Raw genomic sequence first — 22,282 nt, 5'->3', positions numbered from 1 at the left:
GTCCGGCCATCCTACATTACCTTATTTCTGGACTAACTGATGTTCAGGACTACAGTAGCACTTTTCCTTATTGTTGTGTCTACCTTTTAGATTGAACAATCCATCACTCGTCTGACTTTCTTTGCCCCATTTCACCCCTTGAAAGAGAAGGAGAGATTCCATTGTTGGACACCGAAAGAGCACTCCGTTTTCACACTGATCGTACCAGAGACCATTGGGTGGCCAATCAGCTCTTTGTCGGGTTTTCTAGGACAAAGAAATGCAAGGCAATGAAGAAAAATACTTTGTCCAGAAGAATAGTCCTCTGCACTAAGACACATTCACAAAGGACATATTAGCCCTTTGGTCCTGCAGGACTTTTTGGTCTTTCATTCTACAGACACGCCATTTGGGGAGGTACTGCTTTGGTATCTATTTTATAGGTGAGGCGTCTGTGGTAGAAGTATCCATATCAAGCTACTTACCTTCTGTAACACTCCTTCTGGTGGATACTCTATTGAACCACAGATTCCTCAAGACCCTCCCACCTTCCTATTCTGTGGAACAACACCTCCATCACAAAAGGTACCAAAATGGAGTACTGCGCACTGGCACTAATGATTGGTTTTGGGCTCCGTGTCCAAGGGTATGGAAGATGTCCAGAAAAATAACTGACCTCAGCATGCTGGGAATGTGGCTTCAGTCGTCACTTCTGGGGTGAAGCGTAGTCGATGAGGAATATCACGATACAGCCTAGTAGTGCACAGGAGCAATACTGAAAAAACTTCCAGATTCAATCTGACACCTGGGGATATTTTAAAGTTAAGGGGTCTGTGGTCACATTGATTATCCACCAGAACGAACATTACTGAAGGTAAGTAACTTGGAATTTGAGGAACATCATAGGGATAGGCCTATCACTTGCAAAGGTGATTTATTTTTTTAAACACTCTGGCGCAGATTAACCTAATCTCACATACACAAAGATAATGCTGACATAATTAGTGTGAGACCAGACACACATCTCCAGAAGCAGTAGCACATACGTTTAGTTGGTCTGATTCACAGATTACGAATGATAAATGTATTCAGAGAGCTACATATACACACAAGTTTCACAAACTCCTTGGATGTGAATATGCATTCTATAAATACAACAGTTGCATTGTTTTATATTTGTTGTATTCATATTGGAGCTTAATTTTGAATCCTGTCATTAAGTTAATGATAATTTGATTTTGCTCTGTCCATCTTTTTTATAATGCTTCTCATACCTTAAGGTTCCCTAAATATCCATTGATGCCTTGGAATTATAGAATGTTACAAATAATTGTGACATCTTAGTCCAGAGCCCGATACCAAAATTAGTTATATTGTGTGCTGTACAAATCTTCTATTGCATGCAGGCCTTTAATTGAAATTATTATTTTTCTCCAAGGATGTGAGTGACAAACTAAGCCTTCTCTTCCCGCGGCTTTACATCCCTGGACAAAAAGATCTGCTGTTTAACTACAAAAAATTCTTCGTAAGTCTGTTCCATGGGATTGTCTCTTCACTGATAATCTTCTTCATACCATACGGGGCATTCCTGCAAACCATGGGACAGGATGGCGAGGCACCCTCCGATTACCAGTCATTTGCCGTTACAACAGCCACTGCTCTTATTATCATTGTCAATCTACAGGCAAGTATTGGTATTATTGAACACCTGTTATTTGCAAAACTAGTGTTCAACTGTATTGAATAATAAAATGAGGGTTGATGCATATGTTTGTTTTTATACAATTAGTGGGTTCACTCCAGTACCTTTTGCAGGTCATGTGCAAGGGCACAAAGTACACCCTGCACTTCCAAAGTTTGCATACTTAACCTAAGGACCATATAGATCTGAGACCACGTTTATGAAATTTTATGTGTATCTCAGAAAAGGTGTGTTAAACCACTCTCCACTAGATTATGTGCATGTGAGATAGAAATGGCAATGCTTTGAGTACCTTGGGCAAAAACTCTGATTATGTTATATTCCATCAAGCCGCTGTTAATAGTTTGCATCTATTAGCATAGTGCCTTAACTAAAAATGCAGTTTTTTTTCATAACATATTTTATTGGGTTTTTGCCTCAATTCCGCGCCAAATTTGGCCCACTTATACAAAACATTTTTGAAAATCCTGTGAACAGTTAGAACACATGAACCTGCACATTTTCTACCCAACCCTCCTGCCAATCAAATACCCCATAGCGGATGTAACGCCATTCCCCATCTCAGCATCATGTGATACATAACCAAATGATCTTATTTCGGCATCTAGTTGAGAGTGCATAATGTGAACAGGGGTGGATACTATACCACTAATCCACCCAACGTAGCCATAGTTTCCTAGGTTTTTGTGGGCAACCCCTAGCCTGGAACATTTCCACTTACCAGCCCATACAGTGGTAAATCCCTCTCTTCTATGCCCCCACTGATGGTAGTGTGATCACTTTCCACAGCTTAGTGATCTCTTTGCCAGTGTATGTCCGTAAAAATAACCGGTGTCTTTTGTAGCGGTTTCCCCCTATACTTTCTGTGCTATGCAGTACAATTAATTTAGGGTCAAGTGGAATATCCCATGCAAGAACCTCCCCATGAGAGGACATCACCTCTCGCCAGAAGCGTTACAATGTCGCACAGCTCCAAACCATATGAAGGAAGGTACCCTCCTCTATCTCACAACGAAGACAGACGGGGGGAACCAATAAGTCCTGTATGCCACAGACTGCTCCTAGTATGATAAACTCTGTGTAGGTATTTCAACTGGAACAGATGGAGCCAGTCAGGCTTATCTATATTTTCAATGTTCTCTCCCCATGCCGCCCTAAGGGCTGGCAGTGTATTCAAGCTATTGTAACCAGGGATTGATAAATCTTACTAATCTTGTGGTTATCGAGATATCCCCCATAATAATTGCCCTCTAACTGGCTAAACCCTGGGAAGTCCTGGAGGTCTTGCAGGTAAGGGGCAATGGCATGCCACGGCTGTAAGTATTTATAAAACTGGATACGGTGCAGCTGGTATTCGGTTTGCATTTCCTGAAACGATTTAAACACTGTGCATTGCATGATATCGCCTAGCATGGAAATGCAGATGGTGTCCCGTTTATTTAAACCCCCCCCTCAACTGAGACACCTGATGGAGGTAAATGCCCTGCCATAACGGTGTCTCTTTCATAAGTCTCCCCCACCGTTCCATCCTACGCAGGGATCGTCTCCATATGGTGATCTCTCCATAACTGGGGGGTGATGTCATGTACCTACCACAGTATATAAAGGCAAGCACAAAGTAATCGACCATGACACTGTGGCATAGACTAGATCCTTACCACCAATCAATCTGTAGATGAGAAGCCGCATGGTCGGATTGAACATCAGCAGCCGCAATGCCCCCACAGTATGAGGACTGAAAACCAGTCTGGAGAGCTGCATGTGATGCTCAAAGAATTGACTCGGAACTGCATTGACCTGTCGTAATCACGATGGCGGGATAGCGTAGGGGTAGTTCTAAAGTTCGTATACTATACGAGGCAAGGATACGATTTTGAAAATGGCCAGTCTACCTAACCAGGACAGTGTCAGCGGTGACCACGCCTGCCATCTGGACTGAAGCGGTGAGGTCAATATATAATAGCCAGACATATGTCAGTAACCTCTGTCCTAAATTGATGCGTTAAAGTAGCTCAAAGAGGTAGCTCCTGCTAACTGAGTCAAAAGCTTTGTCTATGTTGGCGAGAAGTATCGCCACTGGCCACCCTAATACATCCACCAAGGCCAGAGCTTTGTGGATGCATCTGATATTGTGACGTGTAGCCCAGTCGGGCACAAAACCGGCCTGATCAGAGTGGACCAGGTCAGGCATATGTTTTATTAGCCTAATGGCCAAAGTCTTAGCTAAAGGTTTTACTTCAATAGTCCGAAGAGAATTCTGGCTGTAGGTTGAGTGTACGTCTGGCAGGCGGCCTGGCTTAAGATCATGTCACCTATCTGGTGTTAGCCGTGACTCATCTCGTCACCCGGGAAGTCATTGGCTTCACCAGAGCCACAGATTAATTCCCCCTCAGTGATAAACTCATCCAGCTGTGCACTGGGAGCATCAGGTAGAGATTTGGGTGGCAGAGCCTGAATGAAATCGATTATGTTCTATTTCTACCCCATCTCATTGGGCGTACAACTCCCTGAAGTAAGGGGCCCAACATCAGCCGAACCCTCCCCACCCCCCGCACATTCTGTATCACTGGTACCGGGGGATGGCCACATACGCAGCCTTGCAAAGACGATGCAACATCTTGCTTAATTTGTCCCCCCATTGATATACGTTGCTCTGTGAAGTCTGCCATGCTTGTTTAGCATTGTTTAGTAGCAGTTGGTGATATTGCTTTTGGATCAGACCTAGTTGCCACTGTGCTACCTCACCCTCCCCCCCTCACTGCCACATTCTTCAAATGTATGCATTTGTGCCTCGTGTTCGTCAACGTGAGGATTCAACGCCTACGTTCTCCCACGCAAAATCTGATATTGCCCCCCCTCCCCCCCTGGAGTGTTGGTTGAATGGCCTCCCATAATATCATTTTATGGGATGTCACATCTGTATTAAGGGAGAAATATTCTGTAATGATCTGTACAGAAGCGCCCTATATGCCGAGTTTCGAAGATGCCAGGACGAGATGTGCCATTGAAAAGGTAGACAGTCCGAACCCACATGGAGCTTAATGGGAATGGTCGGAAAGCCCTCTGGGCAATATATGGACTTCAGATAGTCTGTGTCATTACCGCGGGCACCAGCAGGTAGTCTAGCCTAAAAACTGATCCATGAAATAAGAGATATTTTCCGTACTGTGTAATGCACAGGGACACCTTTTCAGTGAAGACTGTTGTCTGGTATCAACCATCAAAGGATTGTTAGTGGCTTTTAAATATTTCTAGATTTTGTATTTTAGGTTTTTGTTAAGACCGTATCTCAAATGTTGAGTGCCCATGATTCACTGTGCACCATATCACTCAAAAATGTTAAACTAATGTTCAAGTTAGACCTCCAACACATAAGTGATGCAACTCAAATTTTGAAATTTGACAAACTTCACTTAATTCCCTTTCCTGTTGACATCCAGTATGAATTTGGGTGAATAGTCTACTGCTGATATGCTTGGTCAGCTACACACTGCACTTTTGAAAATGTTCTTATGTTTAAGACTCACAAATAATTGCCAGGGGGTGCAAGAACCACTGCTATATCGTGTAACTGGTTTGTGAGCTCCTCTGACTGAATGTGCAATGGGATCAGTAATGTGGGAACCACAGCTGAAAGATTCACTACCCCAAAACGTTTCAATTTCTAGAGTTTTAGGTTTGTGATTTTATTGATTTTACTTTAAGATGATTTGAATTCAGATATACTCATAAAGATATTAAATGGCTAACTTTCTTCTTACCATCATATTCCTTTATCAACAGATTGGCTTGGATACATCATACTGGACATTCGTAAATGCGTTCTCTGTGTTTGGAAGCATTGCCATTTACTTTGGCATTATGTTTGACCTTCACAGTGCAGGAATACATGTTCTCTTCCCATCCATGTTTATTTTCACAGGTGCGTATATGTGATGCAAGAACCTATATGATTACACTTTAGAAACTTAAATAGAAGATTTAAATGTCTTTCCGAAATTTAGTTAATCCCTTGTGTGTTGCTCCCAAATTTGTGGTGCATCTCTTGACATCTTGTTGGAAAAGATATCCATTGCTGGTTCAGAGATCAGAACATTTGGAGTCCAGGGTTGTCAATATTGATTTCTATGCTTCGGTTAAAAACTGGTGTACCTTCTAAATTGTTGAGAATCAGATGAATTGTTAACCAAAAAGGACAAAAGAAATTAGAATTTTTTAGTAATATGGAAATCACACAGGACTTTTAGGAATAATCCTAGTTGATGTACGTCACAAAAACAATCTTGTCTTCATGAGAAAGGATTTACTCTTCTCATGGCCTACTGTTGGAACTGGCAACTTCTGTTTGGCTGTGGCAGTGCCAAAGCCAGGCAAAACCTACCACTGCTGTCAGGGTTAGGTGATTACACTCACTGTATAACCTGTGCGCACCCTTAGGTAGCTTGGCACTGAGCTGTCAGGATTATCAGAGAGGCAATGTATAAAGCACTGGCACAGCATTTTCATACAATAAATACACTGAGCGTCACAAAAGAGACTTCACCTGAGGTGAATGTAAATAAAGATTGTATTCAACACACACATATTAAATAACACATCATGAACATCCTGTAATTCTGGGCATAAATCACACTTGGAAATATTACTAGCAGTACTAGGCCCACAGTGTTAAAAAGACATCAGTTTCATGCAAATCCTATTTTACCCCTGCCCCCTTATGTGGTGTGATATGTTGTCAGAACTGGACCCACCCTGGCAAATAACACGAGGAATAGGAAAATAAACAATTGATAGTAATTCTATTACCTTTTAAAATGCAGAAAAATGCACAAATTACTGTATCTGCAATCTCAAAATTAAAATCTTGAATGAACAAAAATATTGTTAAAAAAGCAAATTTGTAGGGTGCACGATCACTTGTGAGGGTATCCTGGCTGTTAGACCTGTCTGCCCTAGGAAGATCTCACCCCCGCAAACTTTTTTTTTTGTCAGTTTCCCTCCAGTTTACTACTGAAATTACTTCTTGTTGGCCTTAGGACAGGACTTTGCACTTTACCACTGCTAAGCAGTGCTAAAGTGTTTGTAATCACTTCCTTTAACATGGTTAAATTGGTTTACACTTGATTGGCATGTTTAATTTACTTACAAGTCCCTTGTAGAGTGGTATCCAATATATACAGGGCCTGCAAATTAAATGCTACTAGTGGGCCTTCAGCACATATTGTGTCACCCACTTGAGTAGCCCCTTAAAACCTGTCTCATGCCTGCCATTGCAGCTTGAAAGCAGTTTTAAACTGCCAATTCGACTCTGCAATATTAACCCCTTGCCAAGCCTTAAACTCCCCTTTTATTGAGTGTATGTCACACCTAAGGTAGCCCATAGAGCAGGGTGCATTGTACTAAAAAGACTGGACATATAATTTTAACTTTTACACATCCTGGTTTCACTACTGTGAGGGCTACCTGTCCGTGCTGACTGTTGATTGGTAACAAATCAGCATTTCATGTTTGGTATCGATGAAATTTTAATTAAAAATCCTCTGTAATAAAGTCTGAATTTAAATTCCAATTTTGAAAATGCCACTTTTATGAGTTGAGCTTGAATGAGCCATCTGCAGGCAGAATGGGGAGCACAGAGCTGGGCACAGCCCCACTTGTAGCTGCATTTGCTGTGCCCTGCCTTCACATAATGGGCTTGTCACCTCCACACTGTCTCTGCAGCCAACTTGGAGCCAGAGCAGGGGAGTCGGAGAATTCCAAGCACTCCCAACTATAAAAAATGCACCAGTTATAAAAAAAATAGGGCCCTCAGATCTACTCTTCAGTTCACTTTCTGTGCATGAACTCTCAGAAGAGACTGCCTGCTGCGTTGGCCTGCTGTGTACTCCATATCACTGCTTTGATGCCCTTGGAAGAACGGATGTTCTGCCTGGAGCATGCCTTGAACCCTCAGAGGTCATACCTGCTGTTCAAGCCCTGAACCTTCCCCTGAACCCAAGACCCCAGACTACCAGAGTGACTTTAAGCATAGTTAGCTGGCCTCCTGTTCAGAATACAAATTAAAGGGTATGGGAGGGAGCTGTTTGCATGGTCCATGGTCCATGCTGTTATAACACCAAGCAGTTTAATTGTTAATTGTGGTCCTGTGATGCTAATGCTTTCTTTCTTGATATCCTCCTTGCCGCTCTGTGACCCGGCCGTTTTTTCCGTGATGCCATCGCAGCGAGAGAATGACTGCAGATTGAAGGGTGCAAAACTATGCGTGCCAGTCTGTTTGACGCAGCACTTAGCAAAACAACTTAAAATAATATTTTACCCGAATTCGAATGACTGTTAGACCTCCTGACGTTGTTGCTCATTCTACTCCTCTCACAATCTCTTCTTGGCATTAGTTTATAAATACAGATTCTTGCCCGGCATACAAATCTAATGCCAACTTTGCTTCTGAATAGTATGGTACAGTTTTCCCTTCAAACCTTTTTACACTCTGTGGCAGAGAATGTGGCCTAACAGACAGCTGCCGGCTTTGGTGCCGGGGAACCAGGTTCGAGTTAGTGTCGCCTCAACATCCTATGATTATGGGCAAAGCACTTAATCTCTCCGTGGCTATCAAAAATGAATTTGTCCTTGTGTAACGCAAATGTATCCTTCTGCTGAAACAAGAAGTGAGTCTATTTGTTTTAGGTAGACCTCCCATCTAAAAATCTGTCGCTATTTTCTTTTCCATGGCATCCAATGAGCTATTGCACAGGATGCAAAAGTGGTGCAGATAAGCCTGATAATGCTTCAATCCATGGCGGGACAGCACCCAGGATAATGTACTGCATGACTAACCACTCATAAGGTCCCAAAGGCGAGACCTATTGGCTATGCCAATGCTTGTTTTAATTGGTGTGAAATTGTTCTTGTTTTTTTACTTTATTGCTGTTTGAGTGCTGCATAAATACTTTATACATTGCCTCCAAGTTAAGCCTGACTGCTTTTTGTGACAAGCTATCCAGGGTTAAGCAAAGGCTAATTTAGTGACTTTTTATGGTTCACCCTGTCGGGATTGTGGCTGTTGCATGACCAGAGCTCACACCCCAGTTAACTAACAACCCAATTTCTCAGTCTGGCGCTGAGCAGGTGGTGAGCCTAGGCACACCGAGAGCCTAGTGTGACTACTTGAAAAGTCAGGTCTTCAGGTTCTTGCGGAATTCAAAAAGTGAGGTGGAAGCTCGTATGTGTTGAGGCAGGTCGTTTCATGCTTTTGGAGCAATATAGGAGAAGACTCTACCACCAGACCTGGTTTTCCGTATGCATGGGATTTGTGCAAGTAGGAGTCTGGACAACCGGGGGTGTCTGATAGGTATATGAAAGTAGATGCAAATTTTGAGGTATGCTAGACTAGTGTTAGGTTGTGTCATGGAAGTAAGAGTGATGAATTTGAATTGTGCTAGTTTGTGAATTTGGAGTTAGTGTAGCTCTTTCAGGTGTGGTGTAATGGGAGTGCGTACATTTGGAAAGCATGTTTTCCCAGATCACTGTCTTGCCTCACTGAATGCATTTTAAAATGTGGATAGGTTCTCTTCCAGGGGATCCTCATCAAAGTCATAAGCACTGAATATTCCCGCCCATGTGCGGGGACCCCGGAAATAATAAAATTGTATATGAAAAACACATATATATATACAGCTCTGTATATGTATAATCATATATTATTTTTTCCCAAGCCAATGCAGCCCCCATAATAGGCTAGACAATGTAGATATAAATATCCAATAAAACGACACACGTATAATAATACACCTAAATCTTTTTTTAATGAGGTACAAACTCATGAGAAAGAAAAGGAAAAACACTGTGTCCAACACATATCCACAAAACATTGTTAACCTGCAGGCTGCATTGCAATAAAATACCATAGAGACTGAAAAGCCTTGTACAGGTAAAAACTGGCACCGTGCCTTCAAGGCAGCCCTGACTACAATATCCCGTCATGCCTCAGTGGTGACAGTTGGGCCAGTTGTTCTTTCCGGCTCCTTCTGTCAGGACCCTGGAATTCAGCTCTCTTCATTTTTGACTTTCTAATCAAGAATTGCTAGTTTTCTAGTGAATTTTTTGCTTAATTATCTCCTGTTTGTGAAGCATTTTCCTGATTTTTCTGACAGATTTCAAAACTTTTTTCTGTCAGAAAATGCCTTCCTTGTTCATGCCCTGTCCATCCTGTGGCAAAAAGAAGGCTTCTTCGGATACTCATGATGTGTGTATCATCTGTCTACCGGACACACACTCTCCTGCTTCCTGTCGACATTGTAAGGACCTTTCAAAGAGGACTTTGAAAGAAAGGGAGAGGATTAGGCTTTATGGCCTTTCTGAAATGCGGTCTAAGTCGAAGCAGTTGATCCCTGTGTGTTCTCCATCGGCGTCTGGTTCGGCGTCAAAGACTCCAGTGGCGGGATCGTCGTTGAGAGGTGAGGAGGCCAGGGAGACTCACGCTTCCAAGAGAAAGTCAACGTCGATGCAAGATCCGGCGGCGAAGCGCATTCGTTCGTCGTCAAACTTTGCCGTCGAGGAAACTTCGTTCGGCGTCGTAGGGGAAACCTCGTTCGACGTCCAAGTCAACATCTAGACGAAAGTCGACGTCTAAGGAAAGGTGCAGAAGGTCGACGTCGAAATCTACAGCGACGTCGAGGCGAAGATCGTCGTCAAAAGAACACGGGCGATCATCGACGTCGAGACTTGAATCGCCGTCGAGAGACAGGCGATCGTCGTCTAAGACATTGCCGACGTCGAGACTAAGATAGTCGTCGGGGCATGAATCGACGTCGAGGCGGACTCCTCTGTCGGGATCGACGTCGAGGCAGGCGCCTCCGTCGTTAAAGGTGTCCATGACGTCGGCGAAGATACAGACGTCTAGGCGAAGTTCCCCGTCGGGATCTAGGCCTCCGTCCAGGATAAGCCCTCCGACGACAAGGCTCTCGACGTCGAGGCATGCCTCATCGCCGGTTATCCACTCGGCGTCGAAGTCCAGATCTCCGGCGATAGGCCTATCACCGTCGAGACAGTCCTCCGCTGTGGGGTATCGGGAAAAGTCGAAACTTCAATCGAAGTCCAGGTCAGCGTCGAGACTCAAGTCTCCGCATAGAGTGAAATATACACCGGATGTGGCATCTGAGCATGATTCAGCCTCTGGCTCTCCGCCTATTTCACCATCAGCCTCAGCAGGATCAGGATCTCCTCCTTCAAGATCCAGATCACCAGAAGTGATAAATTCATCTCCAGCTCCTATTTCACCAGTAGAGCATCCTGGTCCAACAAGTCCTCAATTGAGAGCGTCACCGACACCACTAAGGCAGGAAGAGGATCATCCTCCGGGACAAAGCCCCACCAGAGTGCTGCCTCAGTCCATACCACCACGTATGCCTTCCATGGCGCATGCAGTAAGCATTTCCTTAACCAGATTGAGGAATCTTACCCAGCCTAGGAGACCAGCTAGTTCCCACTCTCGGGAAAGAGAGCATGAACGGTGCTCACGTTCGCCCAGGAGAAGATCGAGGTCCTCCTCTCGCAGAAGAGTCGGTGCGATCTGAGAGAAGACGGCGTAGGTCTCCTACATCCTCTTCTTCAAGTCGTTCTTCCAAGAGAGATTACTCCCCCACACTTTCAGATACGCCTCCATCTCGAGTTTCTCCAGTGGATGACATCAGCACTTTTCAAGATTTTTTGTGTAGGGGAGCGGCAAAGTTGAACATTCCAATGCCTGTCCAAGAGACCACTTCCTCAGTCATCTTTGAGACCCTTCATGAAAGAACGACCTCTCGTCCACTGTTGCCTCTGGTCCCTGGGTTGCTTAAACCAGTGATGGACGTCTTCCTCACGCCGGCTACCATCAAGTCCGCTCCGGCGCGAGTACTTAAGAAATATCGTCCCGCTCCGGAGGATCCTCTGTTTCTCAAGGCGGACCCTCCACCTGACTCTGATCAATGCGGCCGCCAGGAAAACCCACTCAGTGGCTTTGTCATCCACAGTGCCGCTGGACAAGGAAAGCAAGACGCAAGACTCTTGGGGAAGAAGAGTATGCGGATCGGCTGCCTCCAGTTTGAAAGTTGCCAGTGCCTCAGCGCTCTTGGGGCGCTACGACAGATCACTTTGGGATTCTCTTCAAAGTTTCATAGAGAAACTTCCTCAGGAGGATAGGAAGGATTTTGAGGAGATCTTACAGGAGGGCAGTCTGGTCTCTAATCAGTGCGGCAGCAGATGGAGCAACGCTGGCAGCTCACTCCAATGCCCATGGTATTTCAGCCAGAAGATCTTTTTGGCTAAGATTAACGTCTCTTAAACCTGAGGCGGAAGCCAGAATTATCAATCTGCCTTTTTCTGGGAGTTCGCTTTTTGGTTCACATACGGATGACGAGATGGCTCGTATGAAGTCAGAACTCGAGACCATGAAAGCCGTGGGGCTAGAGAAAAGGAAGGAGTTCCGTCGTTGTAGGGGAACTGACAGACGTACCTTCCAGCAGAGGGTTCAAACCCCTCACTGGCAGAAGAACCAAGACCAGCAAGGGCAGAAAAATCAGCAATTCCAGTCCCGCAGATCAACTAGAGGACGAGGAAACAACCGCCAGTCCAACAGCGGAAACCAGGCTCAAGGCAAACCATGAGCACTCGCTTCCTCCAATACCGTCCACCGCTCCGGTGGGAGGAAGTATTTCGCGACATCTTCCAGAGTGGCAAAACATCACCAGACACAAGTGGGCTCTAACTATACTGCGACATGGATACTCTCTTCGTTTCCGGAGACCTCCTCCATCTATCCACCCAGTACATTCGTCTCATCAGCTCAAGATGCTAAGAGAAGAGGTGGCAACCCTTCTACTCAAATCGGCCATAAAAAGGGTTCCGAGAGCGCAGAGAGGGAGAGGAGTCTACTCCAGATATTTTCTAATTCAGAAAAGAAGTACGAAAACAGAGTTCAGACCCATCTTGGATTTACGAACACTCAACAAACATATCAAAAGGGAGAAGTTTCGCATGCTTGCACTTCACCAAATATATCCACATCTCCGTCGAGGCGATTGGATGTGCTCGCTGGACCTGCAAGGCTCGTATTTTCATATACCCATCTGCCAGCGTCATCGGAAATTTCCTAAGATTCGTGGTAGGAACCTCCCACTACCAGTTCAAGGTTCTACCATTTGGCCGGAAATCAGCACCTCGAGTGTTCACAAAGTGCATGGCGGTGGTAGCTGCTGCCCTGAGGCGCACAGGAGTCTTCGTCTATCCCTATCTAGACGACTGGTTACTAAAAGTTCCATCGCCTCAGACTGTAAGTTCACAGCTGACACGCTGCCTGAATCTGTGTCACCGATTGGGGCTCCGGGTGAATCACAAGAAATCCACCTTCACACCAACGCAAAGGATACACTACCTGGGAGCAATTGTAGATTCCGAACTAGGAAAAGTGTTTCCTTCGGAGGAGAGACATTTATCCCTCGCTCAAAAAGGCAGGCATGTTATGACCAACAGGCTGTCTACAGCGCGACAGATATCATCCCTGCTAGGGGCCATGGCATCTTGCATATTCCTAGTGCCCAACACCAGGTTGCGGATGCGTCCTCTCCAACAGGATCTAGAGGACAAATGGGACCAAAAGACTTCTCTGTGGGAGGACAAAGTGTGTCTTTCGACAACGGCCAGACAGTCAATCAAGTGGTGGTTGAAGCCGATCAATCTACAGGTGGGAATTCCTTTCCATCAGGAACCTCCATCGCAAACATTGATCAGACGCATCACTACAAGGTTGGGGCGCGCATCTGGGGTCTCTACAAACTCAGGGGTTTTGGTCCAGGAGCGAGCAGCTATATCACATCAACATGCTAGAGCTCAGGGCAGTACATCTCGCCCTGAAGGCGTTCCTGCCCTCAATCAGAACGAGTTCCATTTTAGTACAAACGGACACCACCACGATGTACTACCTGAACAAGCAAGGAGGTACTCGTTCCAGGACACTCTTGCTGGAGGCTCAATCCCTGTGGCACTGGATCCTGGCAAGGAACATTTCCAGAACGGTGGTGCACCTGCCAGGCGAGCTCAACGTTCAAGCGGACTCACTCAGTCGGCACTTTCAAGATCCAGAGGACTGGGTCCTCAACAACGAGGTGCTAGAGGACATTTTTGAGGAGTGTGGCCGTCCGCAAATAGACCTCTTCGCGGAGGAAAGCAACACAAAATGCAGAGGCTTCGCCTCAAGATACTATCGACCAGGGTCTCTGGGGAATGCCCTTTTGATCGACTGGTCAATGACATTTGTGTACGCCGTTCCTCCTCTTATGCTAATCCCGAAAGTGGTGACCAAGCTGCAACACTCTGCCACCAAGATGATCCTAATAGCACCGGACTGGCCGAGGCAGTGGTGGTACCCAGATCTCCTTCACCTATCGATCCGCCCGCACAAGCGTCTGCCGTGCAGGCCGGACTTGCTAACCAAGATGCAGGGGAGGATTTACCATCCCAACCTTCCCTCACTGAGCTGAACAGCATGGCTCCTGAAGTCCTCCAGTATGGCCATTTAAACCTTCACCAGGAATGTATGACCATATTGAAGGAAGCTGGGCGGCCTTCTACAAGACACTCCTATTCCTGTAAGTGGAAGAGATTTTATGTATGGTGTATTCAAAATCAATATAACCCTACAAAATGTCATGAGGAAGTGATATTACCGTATCTACTTCACTTAGCCAGGGTGGGATTGAAATTCTCCTCCATCAAAGTGCACCTGGCGGCCATTACGGCCTATAGGCGCTCTCCATCCCAGCATTCATTCTTTAAAATTCAAGTGGTAAAAGATTTTTTGCAGGGACTCAAAAAAGTTAACCCCCCAGCAAGGCCTCCCTCGCCTCCTTGGGAGCTGAACCTGGTTCTTTCAAAGCTTATGAGTCCACCTTTCGAACCCATACATAAGGCTACTTTACAGCACCTTGCGTGCAAAGCAGCCTTCTTGGTAGCTATCACCTTAGCACGTAGGGTGAGTGAAATACAGGCCCTCTGCTCAAAAGAACCCTACACGGTTTTTCACCTTAATAGGGTGGTGATGAGGACTCGTCCTTCTTTTTTACCTAAGGTGGTGTCCGACTCATGTAAATAAGTATCTCACTACCAACTTTTTCCCAACCCTTCCACGCCAGCTGAGAGGGCGTTGCATTCTTTGGATATTAAGCGCGTTCTCAAATTCTACCTAGATAGAACTAAGGCTGTCAGAAAGTCTGACCAATTGTTTGTAAACTATGGTGCTGTCCGTACAGGTTTTGCAGCATCTAAACGTTCTATTGCCAGATGGATTGTGTCAAGCATTAAATTGGCTTACCAACTAGCTCAGAAACCGTTGTGGCCTCTACCTAAGGCACATTCCACAAGAGGGAAAGCGGTTACTGCTGCGTTTCTCAATGTCCCACTCTCCGAGATCTGTAAAGCAGCTACTTGGAGATCTGTCCATACATTCACGAGACATTATTGTCTGGACTTGGACACCAGAGCAGACACTCGAGTAGGGCAAGCCTCCTTGAGGAATCTGTTCAACAACTGATTATTTCGGTTGTTATCTTCAATGTATAGTGCAGTTCTCATTTGCCTGCGGTGGAAGGTGGGCTTGCTATTCTATTCAGTGCTTATGACTATTGATGAGGATCCCCTGGAAGAGAAGGATAAGTTACTTACCTGTAATCCTAGTTCTCTTCCAAGGGTATCCTCATCAAAGTCATAAGCAACCCTCCCGCCTCCCCAGGCAAATGAGAAGAACTGTATTATTAAATATGGAAGAAGTATATCTTTGTGTTTAGGACTACGGGTCCCGCAAAGAACAACTGACCCAACTGTCACCCCTGAGGCATGATGGGATATTGGAGTCAGGGCTACCTTAAAGGCACGGTGCCAGTTTTTACCTGTACAAGGCTTTTCAGTCTCTATGGTATTGTATTGCAATGCAGCCTGCAGGCTAACAATGTTTTGTGGATCTGTGTGGGACACAGTGTTTTTTCCTTTTCTTTCTCATGAGTTTGTACCTCATTAAAAAAAGAAAAAATTTAGGTGTATTATTATACCTATGTCGTTTTATTGGATATTTATATCTACATTGTCTAGCCTATTATGGGGGCTGCCTTGGCTTGGGAAAAAATAATATATGTTTATACATATACAGAGCTGTATATATGTGTTTTTCATATATAACTTTATTATTTCCGGGGTCCCCGTACATGGGCGGGAATATTCAGTGCTTATGACTTTGGTGAGGATACCCCTGGAAGAGAACTAGGAAGTAACTTATCCTTCTTGATCTAGATATATTTTTTTATATGGGAAAGTGTACCTTTTTATATGCTTAACATAAATTGCACAGAAATGTACACAAATATTGCCATTTTTCTCCTGAGCAGTATAAATACAGTAGACACACACAAGAACAAGCATTTACAATGCAATTTTGAGCTATTGGCATTGTAAATATACAATACCAATAGGTAAAACTTTGGAAAAAATAATACCTATTGCATTATAGAGCGCAGTGTCTGTGAATCGGGCGCCGCACCCACCGCTAAAGTAAAACAAGCATTTGCAATGCAACAGGTTGCGTAGTTTGAGCTATTGGCATGGTAAATGACAATGCCTTTTAATTATGTTTTGGTTTTAAACACATTGTCATTTACCCAGCTCGTTATGAGGCACAGTGGAGCTGTGCTCATGATGAGCTGGGCTCGTCACGACTCCGCCCACTGATTGATTCTCCTGCACAGGCGGGGATTCAATTGCACGTGGGAATGGCGCGACCGGTATGACGAGCCCAGCTCATCATGAGCACAGCTCCACTGTGCCTCATGATGAGCTGGGCTCGTCATGAGCATGCAAGCAGTTGACTCGCGAAAATGCAAGACCTATTGCATTGCAAAAGCGGTTTGTTCTAGGGGCACGCCCCTCTGCCATTTTAAAAGATTAGCTGCTGATAGAGCTGCCAGAAGCTACTTAATATAAAGCAGACAGTGTGTGTCCTTTGATTTTATACCACCAGCACAACTTAGGATGCCCATTCAGGCTAAAGCATACGGCACGTCGGGTGTGATGCCAACGTAGGCTCAGATGCCTGCTAGTGATGTCACGCACTGTAAAGAGGTGTGCCAGGGGTGATAGAAGGAGCGAGAAGGCCTCGCTCTACCCAGGCCCACTGGGCACATGCGCCTATTTAGAAGTGGCACATAGCTAATGGGAGTTAATGTTTGTGTAGCGCTTAAACGCCAGCGCAGCAATAACTTAACGATATCTAATCAACGACCACAAAATAAAATGCTATGGTACCCCCTTGAACCACGTCACACGTGGCTTTGCAGCTGGCACACTAACTCACCATCTCATCAGTAGTGAAAATTAACCACTTCTCATATTGCCAGTATATATTTACAACTATTATCAAATTCAATAAAATCCTCTTCATAAATTGAGTTTAATGTGGTGAAAGGGCAGCTGCCTCCGGCACCGCTGCAGAGGCCTTTGTCCCAAGAGATCTCTGTAAACTTTGAGCAAAGTCACAGCCACGAGTGCTTTAAACGCGAGGATGGGTGTGAGCTGTATACAGCATAAAGTACCCATCCAGGAAGTAGGAAGGAAACTTTCCTCTAGCAGGATTTGGACTGCTGACCAATACGAGTAATGGGAATTTCATCCCTCTGACTAAGTGTCTTTTCACTCTCTCCTACCAACTTCCTGGATGCCTCCTGCCCCACCGTCATAGACGACATTTTGCGCCTTTGAACACTTTCCATACAAATTCAGACACTGTGTCCGTCCTTCCCACTCACACTTTTGTCCTGAGGAAGACCCCACCAGAAAGGTTCTGACAAACACCTACGCAATTTCAGGGGTCGAAACATCGACATACCACCGATGCCAGTAACGCCAACAGCGCAGGCTGTACTATGACTTCTGTTTTACATGGCTACTACTTGTTTCATTGTAATACATTGTGATGTGGACTATGTTTAAAATGTGTGGCATGGAGTAATATGCCCAACAATTTGATTGTGATAATTGTTACTAATATCTTTCACTTACCTCACAACCTCACTCAATTCACTGCCCCTCCCCTTAGTCACCGAATTGGGCACACCAATGATTGCTTTTAATGTCCTTTGTACATTTGTGTTTTCAAACCTATGCAACAGATGTTCAGTGTGATTAAACAACACTTGAACATTTTTCAAATTCTTTTTTGATTCATCTGTTATTCTCTAATTACAGTGCTTTGATTGATGTAATTTTTACTGGGACCACGTTCCTCTATACTGACTGAGTGTGTACAACAAATGCTTTACACTGTCCTCTGATACTGCCTTACTGCTCGACCAAGCTACCACTTTAGAGAGTTAGGTTATATCTAACTTTAGCCTCTGCCAATCCTCTGGGGACTATGGACTCTGTGCACACTGTACCTATTTGGGGAACAGTATATACAGAGCCACTTTCTTACATTGGTGGATCAGTGGTGGGATACAAACTTGCATTTGTTGGACTACTTGGTTACCATCTGATCACACGACAGAACTCTTAAAATTGCCTTTAGAATTATGATTGGTACTAAGTCTTGTCAGGGCCTTGCTTAAGTCCCCTTAGAATTTTAGAGAAATTAGTCACTGTAGTCAAGGGTAGAGGGTTAGAACTGTCAGGTTAGAATGTCTCAAAGAAACCCAGCTATTAGTGAAGATAATACCATGAAGGACCTGGTGGAGGAGCTCAACCTCACACCTTACTTACACTTGTTTTTCAAGGAGTTGAGGTCCCTATGCAAACTTAAAAATTTACCAATGGGCCTGCATCCAACCAAACAAGGGCTCCAGGAGCTCCTGGCCTGCCAAGGACCACCCATCTGAACATGGTGACAACCAGTCAGATGAGGACAGGGAGGAGGATGAGGAGGATAATGACCCCCCTCCAGTAATCCCTAGGGAGGAAAGGGCTACCATACCCTTGACTCCAAGAATCAACCTCTAGAGACCACATAGGTGGACCAGGTACCAGGGAGCCCCCCCCACCCCCCAGTGAAGAGGACTGCTTTCTAGCAAAGCTGGCCAAACGTTTGGATCTAGAGTCCAGACTCCTGGCTCTAGAGAAATAAAGAAAGGAGATGGGGTTAGCACCCATCAATGGTGGCAGAAATACTAAAACTAAGGATAGGGAGGAAACTTCTGATCCTAAAATCCCAAAGGGATTGTCCCTAAATTTGAGGAAGGTGATGACATCACCAAATGGTTCACCGCCTTTGAGAGGGCTTGTGAAATGAGAAGAGTAAAGAAACCTCTCTGGGGGGCACTCCTGTGGGAACTGTTCTCTGGTAACTGCAGAGACAGGCTTCTGACCCTCTCTGGGTCAGATGCAGGGTCCCATGACCTCATGAAGAAGACTGAGGGATTTTGGGGGGGGGGGGGGCTCACAAAACCCAGACCCAGTCCTGGATTGACTTCGTAGACTACTCAGTAAAGACACTGGATGGTTGGTTAGCTGGACATAGTGTGCATGATTTTACTGGACTTTACAATTTGTTTATGAAGGAACATATACTAAGTAATTGCACAAATGAAACGTTGCATCAGCATTTGGTAGACCTAGGTCTAATTTCTCCCCAATAATTGGAAAAGAAGGCAGACCACTGGGTCAAGACTAGGGTGACCAGGACAGCCACTGGGGTGACCAGAAGAAGGTGATTACAAAACCTCCCGAGGGGAAAGGTGGTGAGAATTCCCAAGATAAAGTCTGAGTCTTCCAAAGGGCTCCAAAAACCTGTTCAGGGGGGTGGGTCCCAAACTACTCCCTATGTGCCTCAACCTTATAGGGGGAAGAACTATGATCCCTCAAAGGCCTGGTGTAACAACTGTAAGAAGTTGGGACACTTAACTGTAGATAAATCTTGCCCCCACAACAAAGCCCCTAAGGCACCCAGTACAGTAACACCTGGGGAGGCAAGCCTACAGATGAGATCAACAGTGTGCCCAGTGCAAATCAGGATGCACACTGAAGCAGTTATAGTTTCAGAAGGGGAAGTTGAGTTTGCCACTGTAGCTGTGTGGCCACCCAACTTAAGAAGTATTTGTAATACCCCTGGGTTAATGGGACTAGGATAGAAGCTCTGAGGGATACAGGTGCCAGTGTCACTATGATGAGACACACTGGTTTCCAATGAGCAATACTTGATTGGGAAAACCTACCCAGTCACCAATGCCGACAGTGTTGCCACTAATCATCCAATGGCTATGGTGACATTAGGCTGGGGGTGGGGGGGTGGGGGGGGGGGGTTACTGGCCTGAAACAGGTAGTGGTCTCTCAAAAGTTACCAGCTGCATGTCTGCTAGGAAATGACCTGGAAACCTCAGCCTGGGCTGAGGTTGAGCTAAAGAGCCATGCTGGGTATCCCTGAATTGGTGTGTGCGCAAACCAGAGCACAGAGCAAGAGGAAGGGTGAAAAAGTAGGTTTGGAGCCTGAAAGTATGACCCAACCAACCAAGAGAAAAGGTAAGAAGACTGGGGGACCAGCTTCTGTACAGCAAACCACTCGGGACCCCTCTCCACAGGGAGAGGACTTGGACACCCCAGAGGGAACTAAGCCCATGGAGCTTGACCCTTACCAGGTTGAACTCTTCGGCCCAGGGGGACTCACTAGGGAAGAGCTGTGCCAGGGTCGGCAAGACTATCCCACTCTGAGGCAGCAAGCTGTTTCAGAAGCAAAGGGAGATGTCAGTGGTACCCTCAGAGCTTTTTGGGAAGAGGGATTACTGCTGAGGCAAGAGACCCCACTCCTGGAACCACCAGGAGGGTGGTAGTGCCACAGAAGTACAGGGAGTTCCCCCTAACTTTGGCTCATGACATCCCCCTAGCTGGACATCTGCGGCAAACCAAAGCTTGGGAAAGGCTAGTTAGTCACTTTTACTGGCCCCAGATGCACCAAAAGGTGATGGAGTTTGTCAGCTCCTGTGTTAACTGTCAAGCCAGTGGCAAGACAGGTGGCCCCCCAAAGGCCCCCCTGATACCACTGCCAGAGGTGGGGTGCTCTTTGAAAGGGTAGGTGTGGACATTGTGGGTCCACTTGAACCTCCCACAGCCTCAGGGAACAAATTCATTCTAGTAGCAGTGGATCATGCTACTAGGTACCCTGAAGCAATTCCACTTAGGACTACTAGAGCTCCTGCAGTAGCCAAGGCCCTCCTGGATGTCTTCACCAGGGTAGGGTTTCCTAAGGAGGTGGTTTCAGACAGAGGTTCCAACTTCATGTCTGCTTACCTGAAACATGTGGAAGGAGTGTGGAGTTTACTACACCCTACCATCCACAAACCAATGGCCTTGTTGAGCGATTTAACAAGACATTCAAAGGCCTGATCATGGGACTCCCTGAAAAACTCAAGAGTAGATGGGATGTCCTGTTGCCATGCCTGCTTTTCAATTACAGAGAGGTGCCACAGAAGGGAGTAGGTTTCTCGCCCTTTGAACTTCTGTTTGGTCATCCTGTGAGGGTACCACTTTGTCTTGTAAAGGAGGGCAGGGAGAGGCCTTTCGAAGAACCCAAACAAGACATAGTGGACTACGTGCTTGACCTAAGGTCCAGAATGGCGGAGTACATGGAAAAGGCATCCAAGAATCTTGAGGCCAGCCAGGAGCTTCAGAAGCACTGGTAGGACTAAAAAGCTGCACTGGTTGAAATTCAACCTGGGCAACAGGTGTGGGTTTTGGAGCCAGTGGCTCCAAGGGCACTCCAAGATAGACGGAGTGACCCTTACCCTATCCTAGAAAAAAAAGTGAGGTCACTTATTTAGTTGACTTGGGCACTAGCAGGACACCCAAAAGGGTTATCCATGTGAACCGCCTTAAGCTCTACAATGACAGGGCTGACATCACCATGCTGATGGTGACTGATGAGGAACAGGAAGCAGAGAGTGAACCTCTCCCTGATCTCCTCTCCTAGAGCCCAAAAGATGGGTCAGTAGATGGAGTTGTTTTTTCAGACACCCTCTCTGCCCAACAGCAGGCTGACTGCAAGCAAGTCTTGCAGCAGTATGCTAGCCTCTTTTCCCTGACCCCTGGTCTGACAAACTGGTGTACCCATGATGTGGACACTGGTGACAGTGCACCTGTCAAGAACAAGATCTATCGTCAGTCAGACCAAGTCAAGGAAAGCATCAAAGCTGAAGTCAGCTAGATGCTGGAGTTAGGGGTTATGGAACCCTCTGAGAGCCCCTGGGCTAGCCCAGTGGTTCTGGTCCCCAAACCTCATCCACAGGGTGGAAAGAGAGAAATTAAGTTTTGTGTGGACTATAGAGGGCTCAACTGTCACCAAGACAGATGCGCACCCTATTCCAAAAGCAGATGAATTGATAGACAAATTGGGAGCAGCCAAATTTCTCAGTACCTTTGACTTAACTGTAGGGTACTGGCAGATTGGAATGGCCCCAGGAGCAAAAGAGAAAACCGCATTCTCCACACCCGATGAGCATTAGCAATTCACTGTGATGCCTTTTGGACTAAAGAATGACCCTGCCACCTTCCAGAGGTTGGTGAACCAAGTCCTGGCTGGGTTGGAGTTCTTTAGTGCAG

The 22,282-nt window shown here is 45.7% G+C and overlaps 1 protein-coding gene across 2 annotated transcripts in view; it reads left to right on the top strand.

The window, feature by feature from the left end:
* ATP8B1 (ATPase phospholipid transporting 8B1) overlaps nucleotides 1-22,282 on the top strand; it is a 546,944-nt gene that overhangs the window by 506,594 nt on the left and 18,068 nt on the right. For both annotated transcript variants that reach the window (XM_085630200.1, XM_085630201.1), the window contains exons 25-26: nucleotides 1,418-1,663; nucleotides 5,465-5,603. In XM_085630200.1, the coding sequence (XP_085486326.1) occupies nucleotides 1,418-1,663; nucleotides 5,465-5,603 (385 nt within the window). The remainder of the gene's footprint in view (nucleotides 1-1,417; nucleotides 1,664-5,464; nucleotides 5,604-22,282) is intronic.

The sequence above is a fragment of the Triturus cristatus genome, chromosome 2_1, assembly GCF_964204655.1.
Source record: "Triturus cristatus chromosome 2_1, aTriCri1.1, whole genome shotgun sequence".
In the NCBI taxonomy this organism is placed as follows: Eukaryota; Metazoa; Chordata; class Amphibia; order Caudata; family Salamandridae; genus Triturus; species Triturus cristatus.
This window is presented reverse-complemented; position numbering and strand designations above follow the sequence as displayed.